General features: G+C 37.5%; 1 protein-coding gene across 1 annotated transcript in view; it reads left to right on the top strand.

Moving 5' to 3' along the window:
• Window positions 1–23857, top strand: part of CSMD1 (CUB and Sushi multiple domains 1) — a gene marked incomplete at its 5' end in the record, with an annotated part of 1822885 nt that overhangs the window by 1635861 nt on the left and 163167 nt on the right. Inside the window, 2 exons of the mRNA XM_082444064.1 lie at window positions 6173–6277; window positions 21117–21235. Of these exons, the coding sequence (XP_082300190.1) occupies window positions 6173–6277; window positions 21117–21235 (224 nt within the window). The remainder of the gene's footprint in view (window positions 1–6172; window positions 6278–21116; window positions 21236–23857) is intronic.

Below are 23857 nucleotides of genomic sequence, written 5' to 3'. Positions count from 1 at the left end.
AAAAATGCATCACCATCTGAATCTAGTCACAGAGAACATCAGACATTCTCTTTGGAGGTTATGTTGCTAAAGAAAAATCATTTTATTAAATGCCTTCATCTTTTTTGGAGGACTGGTTTTGAAGTTTGGCTGCACTGAGATTTACGGCAGTGAAAACATCTGATTTATTACTGCACAGCAGCCCTGCATGTTTTGTTTTGTTTTTTTTAAACTACTCACTCCCAATCTTTGGTAATGCCATTTTCTAAACTTGTGTTCGAGTGTAGTCTCAGCTTAAATGTATACTGATATAATACTGAAATCGTGAGAGCCCCCTATGTAAGCAACAACAACAACAAATCCTTTCAGGCATGCATTTGATTAACTTATGAAATGTTAAAGAAAAATATTTCACATGAGCAATTTTTATCAAGTTTTATCATGGTATAATTTGTAAAAATAATTTTTTGAATTATAATTTTCTAAAATAAAAATAGATTTTGAAAAATATTTTACACACAGAAAGTGGCTTGTGTCTTTCAAAAGTATCAAGTTCATGAAAGGGAAAGAAAGACTAAGAAACTATTCCAGACAAAAAAAACTGAAGGGAAGTAATCATGGATGGAGTACTTTTGCTAGAAAACCCATTATTGGCAGATTGTCGAAATTCCAGTGATTTCTGTAGAATACATGGTACTGTTGCATCTGTGTTAGATTTTTTTGTCTTTGTTTTTGGGTTTTTTTTAGAACTGCTCTGTTTGAAGAAATGCACAGTGAGTTTTTATAAGAAATGAGTCATCATGTCTACAACTTGCTCACAGAGGGTTTAGAATAAAATAATTTTACACACATATATATTGTGGAAACATAGACATAGATATCATTATTATGTAATATATGGCCAGATAGTGGGTATATGGGAGTTTTCTGTACTATATTTGCAACTTTAAGTTAAAAATTATTTAAAATATTTTAAAAGGAGTCTTTTTTTAACTTTATATGGAAGAAATGACACATCAGCCATGAAATCTGAATATGTTTTAAAATGTTTAAAATATGTTTTACACTTTTTTGTTCCTATGATACTTTCAAAATATTTACAGAGGAGAATCTGAACCCATTTTAAAAGTTAGTTGTTGACTGAAAACAAACAAGAATGGGTAGTTGTTAGAGGTACATATTTCCGGAAAAATGATTGACTGACTTCTTGAATAAGTTCAAGTTTCTGATTTTCCTTTCCTGTCTGCATAGCCATGTGTATGTAGGACTCACTTTGTAAGCCACTTAAAATCATTTTGGGAAGTAGACAGCTTATAAATTTTAAGTGGATAAGACAGACCAAAATTCATACCAATTTGTAGCTGACAATCGGGATTAAGGGAAAGTAAATATCCGTGTGCTGCGAGTGGAGTCTGCAGAGCTGTAATGCAATTTCTCAGCTTTCTGTGTGTGCGGTTCTATCTAGGTCACAGTGAGACAATGCGCTCAAAAGTATTCTGCCTGTGGCAACAGTTTTTAAAAACTCTCTCAGTTGCATTTTGAACGGTGGGAATAAGCTTCTGAGAGTCCATTGTGAGCAGAGCCCTAAGCGGGAGCCCCTGCAGGGGCACGCAGGGCGGGGCTCTCTGTGGCTGCAGCAGGTGCCGGCCGCCTAGCGCCCTCCCAGCACGCCCAGCACGCCTCATAGGCCACCTGGGGCATTGAGATCCAGCATCTTTCATAGGAAAACAAATGACTGTATTTCATCACAGAAGTACAAACAGTACTGTCGTTCGTGAATTTACTTGCTGCAATTAATAACATTTAGAGGGGACGTGATAATCCACAGAGCACTTTCACACACACAGCACATGTAGGACTCACATATAAGGGATGTACTATTATCTTTATTTTACAGAATTAGAACATATTCAGATGTTTTCAGTGACAGAACTGATTTGTGTCAGAGTCAGGAGTGGAAGCAGTTTTTCTGATTCCACTGTAACACAGTTAGGGAAGATAAACAAAAAGTCAAAAGTGTGTGTTGAGTACCTGTGTGTGGAAATGACTTGACTGGGGGCTGGAGGCTATTAAATACACCGATGACCTGAAGTTACAGGTAAAACCAGGCAGAAAGTAGTACAGGTGCTATAATTAAAACTTACCTGGTTAGATAACATTGTTCTTTCTGCAGACATTATCCAAATATACAGAAATAATACATGAGTGAGAGGACAGCAAACGTCATACAATTTGAACAAAAATGGGTTAAAACTGGAGTTTTTGGTGGATGTCTCCTTCTTGTCTTAAGGTCACTTTGCAACATTCCCCTATCTGCACTCCATTAGCTATTAATTAGTTTCAAGGAATAATCTCTCTTTATATGTGTCTGCTGACCAGAAGGAATAGGCTATGTTTCCCCCTCCATGACTGTGCAATTAAAAAAAGTCTATGTATGTATGTATCTATCTATCTTCATCCATCAAACCAAGGTCAGATAACAAAGTCTATGTATGTATGTATCTATCTATCTATCTATCTTCATCCATCAAACCAAGGTCAGATAACAAACCAAGGTCAGATAACAAAGGTCAGATAACAAACCAAGGTCATTTTCTAAATGTTTATCATTCAGCAGACATTAAGAGTGTCTTATAGTGAATTGTATGCTAACGGTTCTGCTCCGAAAAGACCCCCACCTCCCAGAGACAGCCCCACCTTGGTAGGCAGGGGAAATGGATTGAGACACCCCCCAAATCTCAAGTGGGGAATCCAGCTTCCAAAGAATTTACACACGTGTGGGCATACACATGCGCCCACATACACACAGAGTCTTCAAGGAGTGGACCTGGTGTTTTCTTTTGTCCTCCATTTATCACTGTTCTTCTTCCAAAACAGTCTAGTAACACTCTTTATACTGATTGGCCAAAGACACAGTCAGTATACGCATTACTAGTTAAAGCACATCTTCAAACTGAGGGTGAAACTATAAACCCAAAGAGTTTTTAAGAGACTCTACATGCTGATCCAAGGTCAAGAAGTCCTTAGTATATTTTTAGAATATATTTTTAGGAATCAGTAAAAACTCATTGGCATTTGGAATAGGATATTTTATTGGGGTGTTATTTGCATCTCACTCCACTGGTATTTTTCCCACCCTCATTCCATGAGAGAGCCAGGTCTTTGCTTGTGCCTTGGCCTAGATGGAGAAAACCTTCTCCTCCCTCTGCTCTTGCAAGAATCTCAGCTTTTGAAAGCAGAGGGGGCGGTGATGAAGTGCTTGAGGAGACTGACAGTAAAGACGGTTAGAGAGTTCCCCAGGCCTGGGCTCCCTCTGGGAATTTAAGTTATCATTGAATTCCTGCAGGGTCACATGGAGGTGGCAGGACCTCAGAAGGACGGTGGTAGCCTGATGCACTTAGAAAGGCCGAGAGCATCTGTCAAAGGCCTTGGAACTCCTGGGATCCAAGGGACCGTGTGAGCTTGGGGAATGAGCCCATGGGAAGTAAAACACAGAGAACCCACAAGTCTGGGACTGTTTACCATCCTGGGGCAGGGCGGGCATCCCCAATAATGACATTTCGCAGGAGGAATCCTCAAAGCATATTGAAGTTGATTTGGAATTTGAATAAAATACATCTCTTACACCCATGTCTAGAAATGAAATTTGTAAGAATTATGCATTTGTAAAAAGATTATTTTGTGTGCAGAATAAGGACTGTGCAGGGAGAAGGCAGAAAGGACTTTGAAAATCAGTGGTGGCTATTTCAGACAAGAGCTGTAAGCGGCGACTGCTGTGAAGATGAGTCGCCGACCAATGGGAACCTTGACGCTTCCATATTCTGTACGGCAACATCGGTCTGCTCATCGTCTTTAAGTATTTAATGAAGTTCAAGTCTTTGAGGCTCTATCCTAATCAGGGGAATCTCTGCTTTGCACCAGGTCAGAAAGTAATTGATTTGTGTGGAGAGGTGGTTAAAAGGCTCATCTGGCTGGTGAACATGTATTTATTGAATGAATAAGTAAGAGGCTTAGTTTGAGAAGAGTGGAGATTTTTGAATGAGTAGGAATAAGAAAGGCAAAATGGATAGAGGAGAGGGAAAGAGCAACCCAGACTACGATTATGGGAACACCTTGAATGGGAAAGTGAGCTGTGAAATAGAGTAGTGAGAAGCAGCTAGAAATGCAGGTAGTAGTTAGATCAGGCAGGGTCTTTAGGTCAAATCAAGGAGGCTGAAATTTTATCCTAAGATGACCAGGAATCTAGGAGAACTGTAACATGACATAATCATGTGTCCATCTTAAAAAGAGCTTTCAGACTCCTGAGTGGAGAATGAATTGGATTGAGGCAACAGTAGATTCAGGAAACAAGTTAGGAGTGCAGTACTATCCCCTCATCCTGGTTAATAGCACTGGTGGCTTGTGCTGGGATGATGGCGGTAAAGATGGAGGGATGGAGTGAGTGAAACCAAGAAAGATGGAGGAGGCTGGCTCGTTAGGGCCTGATGGCTGCCTGTAGGGCAGCACAGGTCACGGAGAGGGAGGGGACCTCTGATGGGAGGACTTCAGTGGGTGTTAACAGTGTGGATGGACGTGAGGACACAGGAGGTCAACCAGGCTCTGCAGGGATGATTGTGAGTTGAGTTGTGTTCACATCATCTTCCAAGAGCCTTTGACAACCAAGTGATGGGACGGATGGCTGGAGTCCTTACCTGGAGTCATTGGTTTAATTACAGCTGTCGGAGGATCTTAGAATCATTTAAGCAGAGAGTGAAGGGTGACAAAGGATATTATCCTTGCAATATTCTTCATCTGTCTTGGATAATTATCAGTTTATTTCCTTGTTTTGTTATTTAAAGTTATATTTCTTTCTTTATATGTTAGCATCATCTTCATCTAGTAATTTGCCTGCACCATGATGAGTTTTACGTGATGGATATTTCCTTCACATATAGGAAGTGTGTACTTATGCAGAGAATGATTTGAATACAGTAGAATATCAAGCATGTACCCTTTAGGTAAAAAGGGATTTAAGCTAGCTTATTGTTTTCCCATATTATAATACATTCCGACCACACGTTTTACACTTCTGGCTGATGAACACGTGCGTTTCCTCGGCACCTTGGGTACCATGGCTTTTTTGTCACCCTGGTCCTCAGCATCACTAAATCTCCTGATTTGTCAGCTGCTATAATGTAGGTTAGAACATTTTAATTAAACGAGGCATTATGTAAAATAAACCTGTATTTTCCTTTCCATGTGTGTTTCATTGAAATCATTTGCAGATCTCAGAAAGAACATTATTCAGTACGAGTCACACAGGGATAGAGAAGAGAATATATAGTCAAAAGCAACCTCTTCTGGATAATATATTGCATCAGATCTACAGTCTAACTGCTTCCCCAACCTCCATACGACTTGCATGTTGAGACTTTGTCCCCTTGTTCATGACAAGTAAAAAAAAAAAAAGCAAATGGTTATGTTGATAAAAGAAAGCAATGTGAAGAATCAAATGGATGGTAAAGCATAAAAATTTGTGTGTTTTCACTGATATGATAAAGAGATGTCACATCTTCCTGAGGAGGGCAAAGAAAATGTGGAATTTCTTACTGGACCTGGAAGAAGAGAGTGGCTAAAAGTATAACCATCAAAGCCAATACTTGGGTTAAATATGTGACGATCAGACAAGTTAAAGGGATCTGTAAACCTAAACAAATATCCTCAGTGACTTTTTTTGAAGTATAGTTGACTTACAACATTGTGTTAGTTTCAGGTGTGCAGCAAAGTGATTCTGTTAAATATGTATATATTTTCAGATGATTTTCCATTATAATCTGAAAATTATAAGTTATTATAAGTTATTACAAGTTAATGAATATAGTCCCTGTGCTCTACAGTAAATCCTTGTGTTTGTCTATTTTATATACATCCGTGTGCATCTACTAATCCCAAACTCTTATTTAATTTATCCCTCCCTCCCTCCCTCCCTCTCCCCTTAGGTAACCATGAGTTTGTTTTCTATGCCTGTGAGTCTGTTTCTGTTTTGTAAATAGATTCATTTGTATTATATTTTAGATTTCACATATAAGTGATATCCTATAACATTCGTCTTTCTCTAACATATATCACTTAGTATGATATTCTTACTGATTTTATAATGCAAAGAGTGAACGCATCACTGATGTTAAAGCTCAACCTGCGTCACTTCTCACAGGTACCACGGTGCCAGCACTGCTCAACAGCACATCCAATCAACTCTACCTGCATTTCCAGTCGGATATCAGCGTGGCAGCTGCTGGCTTCCACCTGGAATACAAAAGTAAGGTCACCCGTTTCTGCATCTGGCTTTCACTGGGATACTGAGTAATTTTCTTAAAGGGAAAATAGATCCCTGCCCTTAGTACACAGTGAAATTTTATTCTAAAACTATGTTTGGAAGTTCCACGAACTTGGGTATTACAAAACCGATCTCTATGAACTATGTTACTATTATGTTATATAATTTTATAACAATTATAATGTTTATAATATAGCAATTTATAATATAATTTATATTATAATTTATAATATATATGATATATTTATAATATAATATATATAATTATAATTATAATATATTGAACTATATTTTTATTATATTATATATTATAATTATATTATGAAAGACAATAGGGAAATGAAGAATTTAACATCTGGAATAATTAGATAAAACATCGACTATGCTTTCAGGTTGTTTGTGTTAAAAAAGTACAAAATAACCATTTGTAATATTACTAGTTTTCTTGTGAGTGATAGCAAATATTCATGTAAGTTTCCAAAAATGTAGAAAGTCATAATTTCCAAATAGATTATGGCCATAAGCCCTTTCTATTTCTAGTCTCAGAGGCTGGTAGAATCAGACTCGCAAAGAGCAGCCACTTTAGTGCCTGCCTTTGTGTATTATTCATTTTAATTGGAAGAAGGTAATGCAAAGTAGATGCTAACCTTTTAAAAATGGATGTGAGACTGAGTTAATAGTCTGATAAATGGGATGACAAAGGTCAAATTCACAAATCTTCTTTGGCGTTTGATTATGCAGGTAAACCTTATAAAAGTGAAATAAGAATTTCCAATGAGAGTAAAGTTTATTTTAGGACATGTTTTCAAGCACTAAAAATGCTTAATGTTGATATTCATCTCCTTTAATAAGCAGTTGCAAATAAGCAAATACATGGATAAGCTTTAATAAGTGATCCTTTGAATTGAAATAAACAGTTTGCTGGGATGTAAATGCATGCATGTTTTTGAAAGGCCAGGTTTCCAGCTGATGATAAATATTCTGAACCAGACACAAACGACAGGGCTGTTTCGCGTTCCGGTTAAATTTCCCTACTTATTACAGACATTTGTATGCAAGTTTATTCCAATTTATTTGAATAGGACTACTTTAGTGACAGCGTAAAATGATACTATGGATGCTATTTATGTAGGATATGTCTGGAAAAATCAGCTACTTTGATACATTTTGTGAACATCTGTAGATACGAAACTATAAACCTTATTTATGATAGTGTTAATAAATTCACTAATATTTTTAGCAGTGTTAGAATTGATGAATGTGCTTATTTCTTCCTCTCAAAGTTATCTTGTGGCTTCTGGCTCTTCACTCACTCCTTATAGAAAGAGGTGCTAGTGAAATAATTAGTCTACAATTACTGTGTACGATTATCTGTGTACTCACACAGACTTCAGCTCCAACAATATAGTAATTACCTACATTTCACTTTATTCTCAGCTGATAAAATTCATTAAAAGAGAGATGAACATATTTCTTACTGAAATTAATCTTGTTCAAGAATCTTAAGGCCTTGTTTCATTACTTAATGTATTTATTTTTTACTTGGCCACACGGAATGCTACGTTTTCGTTCGTGATTTTCTTTTCTGAGTGGTTGTTTTCGGACGCTAACAGCATTCTGAGGTTCATGGCATTACCTTCCATGTACTTAGAGGCAGTCCTTTCTCTGTTCTAATTCTTTGTGTCAGTTTAAAATTTGGATTATACAAAGTGTTGGTAGAATTAATCTTATTAAGGTGAACACTAAACAGCAGAAGGACTGTTGAAGTAAGTTTTCAAAAGATTATCTAATATTCTTAATCTCTTAACATATTTTTGCATCAACCTTAAACTGTGCATTGCCAATCCACACGTCTCTAAACTCAGACTTTTTGCTGCAACATATATCCGTGTACTAATGGTAAAAAGAACAACAAGCGCACATTTATGCCTGGCCCTGCCCTAAACGCGTTACGGCTGCTTACTCAGTTGTCCTCAGAAACACCATTTTTGAGGTTTGCTCAGTTGTCAAAGGAGAAGGAACAGAGCCTAGCATGTGTTCAGCCTGCCCAGGTCAGAGTCAGACTGCTAACGACTTACAGAATGAACACAGGTAGACACAGATGTGTTTCATCACAAATGCAGTTTACTGAACACCTGTCCAAATATCCCAACTGTCCAATCAGAAAGAGCACACAGACTGCACTTCTTTACAGGTGGTGACACCACCTGTCACTAGTAGCTGAATGGCATGTGGAAGATAAAGAAGCTTGGGAGTCAGTCTTGGAGATCCAGTTCTAGATCCAGCTCTGGCCCTAAAACCTGAGCTGTATGGCAAGTCCACGCCTGCTTCCATCTGAGGAGTCTGAGTTTTCGCATATGGAGGTGAAGGCTAGGCCCTGTTAATTGTAACGGTCCATAATTCCAAACAAACACTGATAGGAACTTCTCAAACAAAAAACAAACACTTTATCTGAAGGGATGAGTTGTAAAATATTAATGATAGCGAAGTGATTCCCAGGAGGTCCGGTGTGGTATGTGTGATCTAGATTCTGTGTGATCTTGTACGATCCAGCTAAAAGGTCAAAAGACCAGCATCTTTTAATGCTTCATACAAGCCTGTAGCCATCTAGCCAGCTTTTATATTATTGGACTTGATTGGCAACTTGAGTTAGGCAGCAGAAGGATACAAGCCTCACTCTTGCTCTGAGCTCTGATCTGAAGAAAAAGAACCAAACGAAAACTTTAGATTTCTGGGAACTTTAAATTATAGATATGGGAACGATGATGATGTTGGTTTATCTTGGAAAATACAAAATCTGACCTTGAGGTATATAGCACGGAACCTGCTCCTGGGGAACAATATGGCAGTAACTGTTCTTGGATTCAACATGAAACAATATATACAGTCTTGCCTCAGTATCCGTGGGGCATTGGCTCCAGGAACCCTCCCCCCCCACCGACTCCCCTCTTGGATACCAGAATCCACAGGTTCTCTGGTCCCTTAAATGAAATGCTGTCGCATTTACACCTAACCTATGCACATTCTCTCATATACTTTAAATCATCTCTAGATTACTTATAATAACTAATATGATGTAAATGCTACATAAATAGTTGTAAATAGAAAGGAAATACTATGTCAGTTGTTGCCAACCTGCGTCAAATTCAAGTTTTGCTTTTTGGAACTTTCTGGAATGTGTTTTTTCAAAAATTTTTGAACCGTGGTTGGTTGAATCAACAGATTCAGAACCCATGGATACAGAGGCCAATTGTATATGTAAATATTTATAAACAAGTTTATTTCAGTGGAATTTGGTGGGAGGAGGACAAATAAGATTAAACACATGAGCCCTGTTGGAGTGTTTGTACTGATCCTATTTGTATCTTGTTGATTTTTTCCCTCTTTTCCTGACAGCTTTTGGTTTAACTGAGTCTTTTTATTGCTCCAATTTATCTCCACTGTGGACTTATTAGATAAACTCTTAAAAATGTTAATGGTCTCCCTAGACAAGTTTAAAATATGCATCTTTAATATAACACAGCTTACCTGCAAATAATATTATGTCACTTAATGGGTAGTGAAACTTACAGGCATATACTTCTAATTTCCTCTTTCCATCCTTTATGTTATTATTGTCTTACGTATTATTTTTACATGTTATAAAGCCCACAAAACATTTTTACTGTTTTTGCTTTAGATATTGATCTTTCAGAGTGGATAAAAATGAGAAAACTAAATATTTTATATTTACCTGTTTTTAGCATCTTTGGAGCTCTTTATTTCTTTGGGTGAATCCAAGTTTCTGTCTAAAATTTTTGTGTGTGAAGAACTCCTTTTGACTCTTCTTCTAGTGCAGGTCTGCAGACAATGAATTCTCCCAGCTTTTGTTTTTCTGAAAGTCATCATTTTACCTTCATTTTTGAAAGATATTTTGGCTGGGTGTAGAAATCTGGGTTGAAAGTTCTTTTCGGTATGTTAAAAATGCCACTTCATTGTCTTCTTATTTCATAGTTTGTGATGAGAACTAAGCTGTATTTCTTATGGCTATGCATTTGTCCCTGTTCTCTGGCTTCCTTTAAGAATTTTTCTTTATTTTCATCAGGTAGACTATGGTATGTCTAGATGGATTTGTGTGTGTGTGCACACGTACGCATGCGCTTGATATTCATCCTGTTCAGGGTACACTTATATTCTTGGATCTAAGGTTTGATGTCTTTTATTATTTATGAAAAATTGTTGACCATTATCATTACAAATATTTCTTTTCCCCCATTCTCTTTTCCTGTTTCTTTTGGGACTCTAATTACATGTCTATTAGGCCTGTTGATATTGTATCACAGTTCTTGTTCCTCAGTTCTGTTTTATTCACTCCTTTTTCTTGGTGTTCCAGTTTATGTAGTTGCTATTAACCTTTGATTCTCTGAATCTTTCCTCAGCTGTGTTAAGTCTGCTAATGAGTCTATTGAAATAATTCTTCATCTCTGATATTGTGTTTTGCCCATTGAATTTCCACTTGATTCTTTCTTATAATTATTGTCTCTCGTCAGTAATTACTCCATCTCTTCATGCATGCTATCTTTTCCACTAGATTTTTTAACATATTTTTTATATTTAATATCCCTGTCTTATATTTCCACTATATGAGTATGCAGAGTCTGGTTATTTACTTCATCTCTAGGCAAAGGGTTGTTATTTCTTGAATATTTTATTAAAGGTGGACACCACAAGTAGAACCACAGAGATTGCGGTTAATATTTGTGCCTGGGAATGGGCACCACTTTTGTTAGCCTGTTGAATCAGGAGTTGCACTGGGTTTGAGTTTTGTTGTCGCTATGGTTACTTTCAGAGCATCAGATTCCTCAGTGGTGAGCTGGCACTGCCAAGTGCCTAACTGGGGGCTTTTTCTCAGTGTCGTTACTCCACTCTGAGCTGTCAGTCCTCCCTAAACACCTTTTCAAAAGAGGTGGCATCTCCCCCAGTAGTAGACGCTGTTGCTTGTCGCTCTGTGTTAAGCTTACACTGGAGTCAGAGTTGCTCTGTGATTCTCTTCCAGCCTAAGTCAAACCTTGAGAGTCTGCACAGAGTGGGGTGGGGTGTTCTCAGCATTCTTGCCCCCCCTCCCAAGGTCATCAGGGTCTACCTGTGGTTGGTCTTTGAGGAGCGTTTGCTGACTGTTCCCTAGTGCTAGAAGACCATGGTCTTGGTGCTGATATAGCGTCTTAAGCTCATACTGGCTTTCCTGCCACACCCCACATGTAGACTTTCTTTTTTCGTACACCTTTCTCCAAGCTGCAGTGCCCCTTTTCCTGTGCCCTGGAGGGAACAGGTTTTGCTGCTCTTCCCCCAGTGGTTTAACACTTTTGTTTCCTAAAAGTGAAAGGGTTCGGGAAGTGCATCAGATTTCATGCCCCTCTCCACAGAAACATTGATATTTGGTGGTGGTAAGGGAGAGGCTCACTCCAGGCTCCTACCATGCCCCCAGTATCTCTCTTAATTAGTCAATGGAGGCATGTGGAAGGAAGGGCAGACTCCCCTCTGTCTGGGGCCCTGAGCTACTGGAGACCCATGCTCAGGTACGGGCCATTTGCTAAAACGTTAGCTGATGTGTCATTGCCTGTATGTGAGTTGGTCCTTTCTCTCCTGTGATCTGTCACAGTGACAGTTTGTGTGTCCTCCGTCTCCTTGTAGGCACTAATCCTTTGGAACTGATGTCACCTGGGTACCTGAAACCTCAGCTCCCTGATGAGTTCAAGAAAGGTTATGATTTTATAGTTCAGATTTTTCTCATTGTTAAAGTGGGAGTGAGGTTGTATTTTACAGATTTCTATATCCCAAGTAGAAGTGGAAGTCTTTTTATGGGTTTTAAAATTGCTCTAGTTCAAGGCTAGATGAATACTAAAATTATTTATTTAGATTAACCATAGAGAAACTTTTCTTGAATGTCCAGTTTTTAAACAAAATTATCTATCCATCTATCTATAACTATCATCTATCTATCTAGTACACGTAACTTTAAAGTAGTGAGATAGGTTTCTTCATAACTGTGAACAAATTCAGAGATATTTACAGATAAATTATATAGAATTAAATGTAATATATATTTACATTACAAATACATTATTAGCAGAATAAACCCATCTAGTTGAGACAATCTCCCTTTAGAGGTTACTTGAAATAGAAACTACTTATCTCGAGTTTTACACACAGCAGTGCTTGTTTAACAGTCACACTTTACATTACTAAAACCTTCTTTATTAAATTAGACTGGTATTGTGCCTGAGCTTACACATAGTTCTGTCTTGCTATGTTGGAAGATACTTAATTTCTGGGTCTGCAGGGAACCATATAAGACCTCATCGAATGACATCTATGCCAGATTAATGTCATAAACCCAATGAGTGTGTTTGACCTCAAGTGAAAGGCTTCTGCAATTACTCAAGCCTATTTAGTGCTGATATATGGCACTGAGTCCAAACGGCACCAAAATAATTCTATATATGAAAGTTTTTTTTATTTCACTGTCTTTGTTGAGACCTTTTCCTCTCACACTCTCTACTGGGAAACCCATTGGAGTTAACAAAATATTTCTAGAGTCTATGAGATATGACATTTGACCCCTGGAAGGCAAGTGAAATAGAGAAGCTACTGTGCAGTGTGAATTTCAGATGTCTTACAAAGCAGAAAGTTAGCTATTCTACTCTTAAACAGTAGCCCAGCAGAGGACATGGTCTGATGTGGAAGCCATTCTCCCATGTCTAAGACTCTGGCCCTTTGATACAGAACATTATACAGATGCGTCAGAGCCTGGAACATGTAAGCTATGGCCATGACAGCCTCGTGTAAGAGAGAGAAAGAGACAATAATTTTTTTTTTTTATAAAAAGACAATAATATTGCAGTAACACATTTACAATATATTTATTCTGAAAAAGAGAGGAGTTTGAATTAGTGATTTGTAGTTATTATGAAAAAACAATAAAAATTTCAGAGAAAAGTAAATATAGTAACTCTTTCATTGTTTGAAATGAATGCTTATCCTTTACAAGGTAGAGTCAAATGGAGGTTTTTTTCACATTTTAGCATGCTTGCAAGTTCGGTGTATTAATTGTCATTAGTTAAAATGATTATTATAAAATAAATATAAAGTATTTTACTATTATCAGACAAATTTTTTCTCAAATATTATTTGACCTAGAGCCGACTGTAATATAGTAGTAGTATTTCAAGTACAAGTTCAAAACTTATTATACATGATGAAGTCCTTTTCATATGTATTTAATTTGTAGTTATGTGTATAATGAAAAATAATATTATATAGCATTATATAGCATGAATTTTATAAGATCTCACTCAAACGATAAATACTCAGATGAATAAAAAATAGATTAGAAAAAAAGATAACCTGTCCGTTCTTCAAGTATTTGGTGCAACTTAAAATAAAAATAAGTATACAACAAAGAAATTATTAAAAGAAAGAAAATTTTAAAAGGCAACTCAACTAAAGGGAAAGATATAAATATACTAGCCCCCTATATTAAAATAATTGGTATTGTTAGGCACTAAATTTAGCTTTAAATTTCTGGCAATAAAAGCGAAAAAAGGAAATAGAATTTATTTAATTATCTTTAAAAAAATGAAAATGCAGTAATTAAAAGAGATAAGTTCCTTGCTTGTCTGTATTCTAAAACGTACTTATAATTTACAATTGAAGTTGTATTCAAAAAAGGTTTTCTAGAAAATTCAGAAGTGAACTTTATATGACAATCATATGTCAGTTTTTGATATAATGGTGAGAACATAGTATAGTGAACTGCATTAATTCCTGCGGGGGTCTAAGCTGATGGTCAACAGAATATTATCACTATAAAGCTATGTTTATTATGGATGTGCTTTTAAAATACTTGCATTCTGTTTGTTTTCAGTGATCAAGTAAGTACTACATTTCATTTCCTTTGTGGACTCATTTCAAAACAGGCACTCAGAAGGAAGTATGTAATGAGGATTAAAATTCTGGAAAATGCCTTAAGTTTTTGAAATGAAAAGTGCTACCCATTTTTAGTGAGATGTTATCATAGTTGAAGACTGACAGCTTGAAATAGCCCTCTGCAATTACAGTAATCCTTATAAATACATGCAAATTATTAATGCATGTTTTAATGACACTTTAATACTATATTAATAATACTAATAAGGTTTCTCCACTTGAATGGCGGGCATGAGTAAAAATCACAGGAAATGAAAGGTTGGACAAGATAACACCTCATATACCCCTGGGTGCATTTATGGAGATTTCATCTTGTGCATCCACGGAAGACAGCGCTGTACCTCCACCAGAGCGGGCATCCTGTAAACTGTGTCCATTCAGGGGTGTAATGAAGTTATCTTCTTGTATTTAACTCTATATCAATCATTTGTTGATCCATAAAATTTATCTAAGTGCTTTTATTTCAAAGAATCTCCTGAGACCCTTTCAACTCCTGCCTCCTATTAAAATTGCTTTCATTAACATCAATTGATAATTCATGTCTTCCTCATTTCATACCAAGTTCTAATTGCACCAAGGACCATGGAAGAGTTTAAAGTCTTGTATATCTTGACTTCTACCTAACATCACAGAATGTTCCAGATACCCTTCTGGTAATGTGAAGTCTCTCTTACAAGACTATTCTGGGCATTCAGTAGTAACAGAACTTTGTTTGGTGGGTAACAAGAGAATCCCAGATTTATTTGGGGTTGAATGTAATACACACAAAAAACTGGTAACTGATTAAAACTTTTCTCCTAACAGTGATGTTTTGGCATTTTAACAAGTATTAAATTTTAGTGAAAGGTGCAATATAAACTACTTAATCCCTGGGTTCTTTAGTTGACTCTCCTAAAATAAAGGGATTAGAGTACAGTTTTCCTGTTGTCCTTTGATAGTCTTTGGAATTTCAGGCATTAATGGGTTTGGGAAGGGGAAGGGTGGAGTGTACAGAACTGACGCTTAATCCTGAACTCTTTGGACCATCACCTACTGTCCCTGCCACTGATTTAAGAGGTGGGTCCCAACATTAACTCTGTATTTATCAGCTAGTCTTTGGTTGCTGCTTGAGAGGATCATCAATCATTAAAGAAATGCTACTGCTACTCACTCTGCCCATTACTCGGAGAGTTGCCCGCATGAAAAGGAGTTTGGTTTCAAATTATCAGTTGTCACTTGGTGCATCCACCCTTGTAACTCATTTGAGACTCATCTCCTCTTGGTGATGATTGCCCCCTCATCCCTGTCCCCCGAAAATAAATTGTGGATGTCGCTGCATTCATCCCCATTTATTGGAGCATCTGTTATATGCCTGCTCTAGCCTCTAGCCTCCGTAGATAGAGTCATGATGAGACAACCATACGTGGTCTCTGCTTATGCAGAATTTATATTCTAGTGGTGGGGGCATAATATATAAGGAAACACCATGATGGTTATAGATTGTGTTAAGCACCTTGAAGCAAATAAGCAGGATTCTGAGGTGCAGAGTAACTGTGGTGCTCTATTTTTCATTGACAATATTTATTGAAGGAAGGATGAAACAATGGGCATTATTCAACCACAAAAAGACTTAAGGGAAATGCATTGTAGTCAAAGGAAACTATCAAGGGGTACCCCAGGTAGAAAGGCACCTATTGTACTCATGAAGCCGAAAAAAGAAAAAAATGTCTAGACTAGAGGGAGCCTTGTGGACAGTCAGAAGAGAGGCAGGAAACAAAATTGAAAGAGTGAGCCAGAGAGAGAATGTTCTCCCCCTTGTAGCCCAGGATTTTATCCTGAGAACAGTTGGAAGACATTGAACAGTTTCCATCAGGGAAGTAACATCATCTGATTTATCCTTCAACCAGATCAATTAGGTTGTTGAGTAGAGACCCACTTGGACAGTGACAAGAGAGGGGGTATCCTCATTGGATAAACAGTTGTTGCAGTTGTCAACAGGCTCAGAGGAAGCTCAGTTCTGTGGCTCAGAGGACGTGGGATGCAGGAGAAACAAGGATGTGAGATGCACATGGTAGGTAGAACTGACAGGTCTGCTGATGGATGCAGAGTGTGGACAAGGGCGAAGTAAGAAGGCCCTTGGGTTTGGGCGTCCTTACTAATGATAGGTCTGTTCAGAATTGTTATTTCTTCATGATACTTGGTAGGTTGTATATTTCTTGGGATTTATCCATTTCTTCTAGGTTATCCATTTCATTGGTGTACAAGTGTTCATAGTTTTTTAAATGCCTTTAATTTCTAAATTTAATTATTTGAGTCTTTTAAAACTTTTTTCTCAGTCTATCTAAGGGTTTGTTGATTTTGTTGATATTTTTTAAAAAATACTTTTGGTCTTGTTGATGTTTTCCACTGTTTCATATTCTCTATTTTATTGACTTCTCCTCTAATCTTTATTATTTTCTTCCTTATGCTAACTTTTGGTTTAGTTTGTTCTTTTTCTAGTTCCTTGAGGTATAAAGTTAGGGTGTTTATTTGAGATCATTTTTCTTTTATAATGTAAGCATTAACAGCTATAAACTGCCCTTTTAGTACTGCTTTTACTGCATCCCGTTAAGTTTTTATATGTTGTGTTTTTGTTTTCATGTCTCCAGATATTTGCTAAATTCTCTTGTGATTTGTTCTTTGACCTATTTGTTGAGTTTAAGATTGAGTTCTTTAATTTCCACCTATTTGCTATTGATTTCTTGTTTCATTCTAAAGTGATTGATGAAAATACTTTGTGTGATTTCAGTTTTTTAAAATTTGTTTAGACGTGTTCTGTGGCCTAACATGTGGCCTATCTTGGAGAACGTTCCATGTACACCAGAGAAGAATATGTGTTCTGCTTCTTTGGGTGGAGTATTCTGTATATATCGCTTGGGTCTAAATGGGCTTTAGTGTTGTTCAAGTCTTCTGTCCCTTATCTTCTATCTGGCTGTTCTATCCATAACTGAAAGTGGGATATTGAAGGTTCATACTATTCTTGTGTTTGTGTCTATTTCTCCCTTCAGGTCTGTCAGTGTTTGCTTCACTTATTTGGCAGTTCCAGTGTCAGGTGCATATATATTTATTATTGTTATATCTCCTTGGTGAATTGATCCTTTTATTATTATATAATGTCCTTCTTTGTCTCTTGTGACAGTTTTTGTTTTAAAATCAATTCTAAGTATGGCCATCCCTGATCTCTTTAGGTTCCTTTTTGCATGAAATATCTTTTTCAATCCTTTCACTTTTAGACTACATGTGTACTTAGATCTAAAATGAGTAAATGGTACATAGCATATGCCTGGAACTTCTTTTTAATCCATTCTGCCAATCTGTGTCTTTGTTTTCTGTATGTCTTATAGCATTTTTGTCTCTATTTTCCTCTTACTCCATTTTTTTTGTCTCATTGATTTTTTTGTAGTGACATAACTTCTCTTTGTGTGTATTAGATAGATGTTTTCGTTGTGGTTACAACTGCAATTATATAAAACGTCTTAAAGTTATAACAATCTGTTTTAAACTAATAATAACTTCAATCACATTTAAAAATTCTACTCCCCCCCAAATTCATGGGATTGCTTCTCTTGACACTGGACACACAATCCCTATGCTTTAATGAGACCTTATGATCTATTAAATCGAAGGAATAGAATAGCATTTATTATGTGGACTGAACCAGCCAACAGTTGACAGGTAAGAGAAAATATTTTTAGCTCCACATATACACTAAACTTCTTAGACAATGAATAAAAAAGTAGTTTCTTTTCTTTGGATACTTTTTCTTAATTAAAGGGGCTTTCTTTACAGCTACTCTTTGATGTCAATAAGATGTGTGGACATTGAACAATGTTGTATAGAAGTCTGAGTGTACAGGGTGACACATGTAGGTTTAGATCTATGTGATCATGACATTTGACATTTACTTCATCTATTGTCATCCTCCCATCAGGTCTCCCTAGGTGAAGTTGTGATTTCTTTCTTCACCTGTTTTCCAGCACATTGTCTGACCTTTAATACAATTTTTGGATTATGGGTTTACAGAGATTGTGAACAACACTTCTGTCTTAGGGTGTGCTTATGCAAAGGAATGGTTCTTTAATTGGTTACAATGATCAATGTACTCAACAGATTTTTTCATTTCAAAATGAAGGAGTAGCCAATATATTCCCTATAGTGTTTATGATGACCTGTCATGTACCTAATGCTCATGTTTCTACATATCTGTTCTTTGACTTCTTTGCAGCTGCCAAATAACCCAACTCTATTGATCTCTCCATTTGGTCTGCTTTCCTCTCTCTTTGATTATTATATTCATTATTGTTTTAAGCTGTCCAGTTAGAACAACATATTTTTTTTTGAATTGTGAAGTTTGAAAACCATACACAATGCCAGTTGAAATGAGGACAATGATAAATTGAAAAAAAAAATGTTCGAACTTAGTTTAACTATATCTACAAAGGTCCTGCTTATCCTGCTCTAAATATTGGACAAAAAAATGCATGTTTATCATGTGTTTCAAAATCATAAAGTATCTTTATCTTTTTAGTATTCTAAATTGTAGTTAGAAATTTTATGGCAAAAGTATTTTAAATGTATTTTTTTAGGGTCAAATAAAAAATAAATGATATACAGTAGGAGTTCATGCCAATCTGTGTTGGGGAAAAAAAGGTGAAATTGAAATATAGTTGCAGTTTATTTTCTAAAGTTATAAAGGAGAGGGAGATAAATTAGATTTATATCAATAAAAAAAGTTAAAGGTGTAAGTGATGGTATTTTTCCATATTTAGCAATTTTATCATCTATGAAAAGCCCCAAATGGCTTAAAATTCTGTACTAGGAATAAAAAATATCGCCACTTAATGCATATGGTGTTTTATAGTTTTTAGTGTATAGCCATTTAAGGAACATCAATTTCAGCTTAGAAAAACATTATGCTACACCTCACACCTGCTCATCCCAGACAGAATCCATGTGTTTCATGGCTTGAAATTATCCTGTTTATATACACTGGTGCCCATCCAGTGTAATTTCTGTAGCATGATGTTCTCAAATGAACAATCTCACTGATGATGAGAAATAAAGACTCCTCTCTGTTTCATCTTCTCAGGTTCCGGGGTAAAGTGAGGCAAACTGGTGATTCTCAAACTTTAATGCATAAGAATCACCAGGGATGGTGTTAACAGGCAGATTCTGGTCCGGTAGTTCTGGGGTACCCACAGTGTGCATCTCTTACAGGCTCCCACACTTACCATACTTTGAAAAGCAGGGCAGTGGAGGAAACTGACTGTTAGCTCACCCAGGTGGGCAGGTGGGTCTGCACACCTGCACCTGGGAACCTCGGCCCGCCCATCTCCCTTTGCTCTGCCTTGACCTTAATGTCAGACACCGGAGTCTACATTAAGGTTCTTGTGAGGATTAGAGCAACGTGCGGCAGCCAGGAGAGTGACTGGCAAGCAGTACTGTCTTCGTCCCTTGTCTCCAGGGACTGCCTGGCCCTTGATTTCTCCAAGTGCTGCCTGTCCAGACCCCAGGGCTGCCTCGTGAGTTGGCACCGCGTGGAGTGGCACCAGCTCCTGCTCTCAGAGGCATCCCATGCATGCTGTTGCCCATCTGGAAATTCTTAATAATTTTATCTCTGACCTGGAAGTCTGATGGGGACAGTGGAGCATGCACACGAGCAGAGGGGATGTGCCAGCTGCAGTGGGTGCCCACAGGTGTGGACCCGGTCCTGAGGGCAGGGCAGGCAGCATGCGTCCTCACTGTGCACTGGGACCCACAGTTGTGTGGCTGCATAGACCTGCCTTCACGTCCTGGAAGAACAATCTTCCCCTCCCCCAGCCCCGCCCCGTTACTCAGAGTCCCAGTCAGTTAGTTAACCTGATTAGTTCCTTCATGTTAATGCAGAGAACAAGAACCAGAGTCTCAGTCCAAGGGCACGTGTAGGATTTTAAGCTGGTCTGCTCTGAAGAAGTCCTTCTCTCCCATTTCTCACCCTGGATAACCTATTAGTGCTTGGTAACTTGGGATGTGAGAAAAAGATGTACTAGAATCATGGAAGATTATTAGCAATCACCAAATCTTTAGCACCATTTCAAATACATTTTTGATTCTATAAAATACCACAGCTACATATTTTGATTATTCATATGATAAGGGCTTATACAAATAAGTATCAATGTTAAGTGGTCCTTGGCATTCATTGATCTGATATTCTAAGCTGAATTCCAATATTATATGACGCATTTTTAAAAATTTTGTTAGTGTCTTAACTAAAGGCAATTCCATCTAGGAAAGTGCCTGATTACAGCTTTAGGGCCTGTAAATATTGGTCCTTTTTACCTAAAGAACAAACTGTTCATGAGAATTTTTTTTGTTGTCTTTAAATGAGAGAGAGAGAGATTGAATATAAAATATTTGTTCTCATATTATGTTTTTCCAGAAGGATAGAATTCCCGGATTCACACTTAGAATATTTCAAAAAGACTGCTAAATATGCTAGAAAAACAAAAAGCAAGAGAGCCATATCATGGGGATTTGCATATAATAGGAAACAGTTTCCTTAAAGACCTTTTAAAATGTGTATGCGTTGGAATTGGAGTGTTTTACACTAAATGTGGAAGTAACAAATTTTATTCTTTAAAGAAATTTTATTACACAATGGAAACGAAATAAATTAATATTTAAGATTTAGCTCATAACTGATTGAAAGTTAATGTCTTCTTGGTAGAGAAACAAGGGAGAGAGTTTTTGTTCATTTCTGTAGGAGGAGAGCAATAAGAAAACGCTATTTTGCTATTCGAATGATAAGAATATTGTTCATTTTACATAACTTGTGTTTTTCTTTACGTTTCCCCAGCCGTAGGTCTTGCTGCTTGCCAAGAGCCAGCCCTTCCCAGCAATAGCATCAAAACAGGAGACCGATACATGGTGAACGATGTGCTGTCCTTTCAGTGCGAGCCTGGGTACACGCTGCAGGTATTTTATTTTTTTATTTGAGCTTTTGGTAGTAGAGGGGCTCAGCATGGTAATCCTCAGCCAGCTCACTTAAGACAAAGCCCTAGATTTGCACCCAGAGACCTAATCTAGTTTCTCTCACTCAGTTTGTGAATCAAAGTAGTCATATTAAGCCATGCATACAGGTAAATGTAATGATGATGCAGAAATAGCTTCTAAATGATAAAGCATCCTTTTAAGGTTGAGCATATTATTTTCATAATACTTTTATTTCAAAATGTATATTCTCCCAGTAACTAGATAAAATTCTAAGGGACAAAGCATTGACACGGTCTCCTTAACAGTCCTCTCCTGGCAACCCGATCATTGGGTTGGCTCTGAGTCCCATGCTTGTCCTGCATTGCAAACTGTTCTTATGATTTAGTTCAGTAAATCTTCAAGTGCCTACTTGTGTGCCAGGTAAATATGGTGCTCAAATAATAGGGTTAAATGCTTTTCAAGAAATGTTAAGCAGAAGTTTTTTTGTGTTTTTTAAAAAATTTATTTATTTATTTATTTATGTTTGGCTGTGTTGGGTCTTCGTTTCTGTGCGAGGGCTTTCTCTAGTTGCGGCAAGTGGGGGCCACTCTTCGTCGCGGTGCGGGGGCCTCTCACTATCGCGGCCTTTCTTGTTGGGAGCACAGGCTCCAGACGCGCAGGCTCAGTAATTGTGGCTCACGGGCCTAGTTGCTCTGCGGCATGTGGGATCCTCCCAGACCAGGGCTCGAACCCGTGTCCCCTGCATTGGCAGGCGGATTCTCAACCACTGCGCCACCAGGGAAGCCCCCAGAAGTTTTTATAGTCTTTTATTTTTTTTATTAAATTTGTGTATGTAAAGTTTTAATAAACATTTTACAAACCAATGTATAGCAACATGAGTCATGTTTCTGTTATTTGTTTTCTGGGTTAGCCACAAATAAGCATACTCCCAGAACAGTTTATCTGTGTCCTCTAGCATAATCCACATATAATTCTCCCTACCAACAATGAATACTGAAATCTAAACATGTATATTCCAAAGTCCAACAGACATATTTAAGCCTGCTTAGGCTTCTACACTTCAGTTAATTCAGGTAATAGAGTACTTTTTGCTGTATGTTTATTACAGCACTGAAGTTGATAGTATTTCAAGAACATTATGTTTAGTTGTATTCTGTAAGTGACTTAAATAAAAGCTGGAGTACTCGTCAGAGAGAAGTTTCACAGATGCAGCAGTGCAGTGACAGCATTGCTTATTGTCCCATTTCTGGGTGCTGGGGTAAATACCTTGCAGAACTGAGACCAGTTAGAGCAGCAGCAGCGAACGCTGGAAGCTGATGGCCTGCCCACAAGTGCTTCACGTGCAGAACCTGTGTTACTCTCAGTCAGCCTCATGGTGTGGCACTGGGGGCACATCTTTCCCTAATGGAGAAGGGGAGTGAGCCAGTGCCTGAGAGGAGGGGCTGGGCAGACAAGCTGGCACATCTGGAGGGACCACCTGCAGAAATCAGCCTCAGTCTTAAGTTTGAGAAAATATCAGTAAAACACCTAACACACCTCAGCAAACGAAAGCCAGTATAGCTATTATTATAAACAAACATCGGCATATAAACCAGCCTTCATCAAAACAACCTACAACCTGCGTTCATAGATCTTGGTGGGTATCACAGTAATTGCTTTGACTCTGCAGAAACTTGGGCAGAGACTTGGAAAGTAGAACAGGAGTTACTGCAGAAGCTTTGCCAAAACTTCTTCCATGGAAACAAGCTTTTAACCAAGCACGTCGAGGCCATTTTAACTGATTCTTTAAGAAAGAAACTTCCTGTTTCACGGGTTACAGCAGAAAGAATCATAAGTCACATCCCAGGGGTTTCATTTAGAGGAATACCTTACCTCTATACTGACAAGCCGTTTTTATGCTTTTTGGGTTTTTTTTACTTCTTTATAAATTGACTTAAACCATGTAAATATCATGTTGTCTCTCTCCTCTCCCAAATCCCCACACGTTAACACTTTCTCTCGCTCACGTGTGTTCATCTTTCTACACGTTTGTGACAGCACTTTGCAGTTCCTGTCAGCATCCTTTCATCAGGAAGACTTCTGTAGCCCTCAGAGAAGAAACTAGAAAGGGCGATTTAGTAAAGACATTTCTTACAGTGAATTGTTTAATATGCTGCTTAGAGATAAAAGCCCACAGACACACATCTGTAGAGTCCGGTCAGGCCACTTAGCTCTGGTTTTCAAATGCAAACTAAGATTTTTTTTTCTTTATAACAGTTTCAAGCATTGAATTTATAAGCTGTGACTGCCTCTCATTCACATGAGTTAAAAAGGATTCTGGACTTTTTAAAAAGTTGCTAACAATTGGGAATTTTGCTAACACATTAGTATATTTGGAATGACAGCATGCATTAATTACATATTATTCATGAAAAGCATTGTTCCTTTTATGGTTTACGTACAAATGTCTATAAATGCATCTGCCTAGTGAGATTCAGGCATAAAGTGGCAGAGACAGGACACATCAAATGTCAGTCCCGGATATCTGAATGATTAATGATTTCCTTCTCTCTAGACTTGTTTTACTTTTCTTTTAAAAGATAAAAAACGAAAATTCCCATTTGA

This window comes from Balaenoptera physalus (assembly GCF_965194825.1).
Source record: "Balaenoptera physalus genome assembly, chromosome: 21".
Classification (NCBI taxonomy): Eukaryota; Metazoa; Chordata; class Mammalia; order Artiodactyla; family Balaenopteridae; genus Balaenoptera; species Balaenoptera physalus.
Note: the sequence above shows the minus strand (reverse complement) of the source record. Positions and strands in the feature narration are given on the sequence as shown.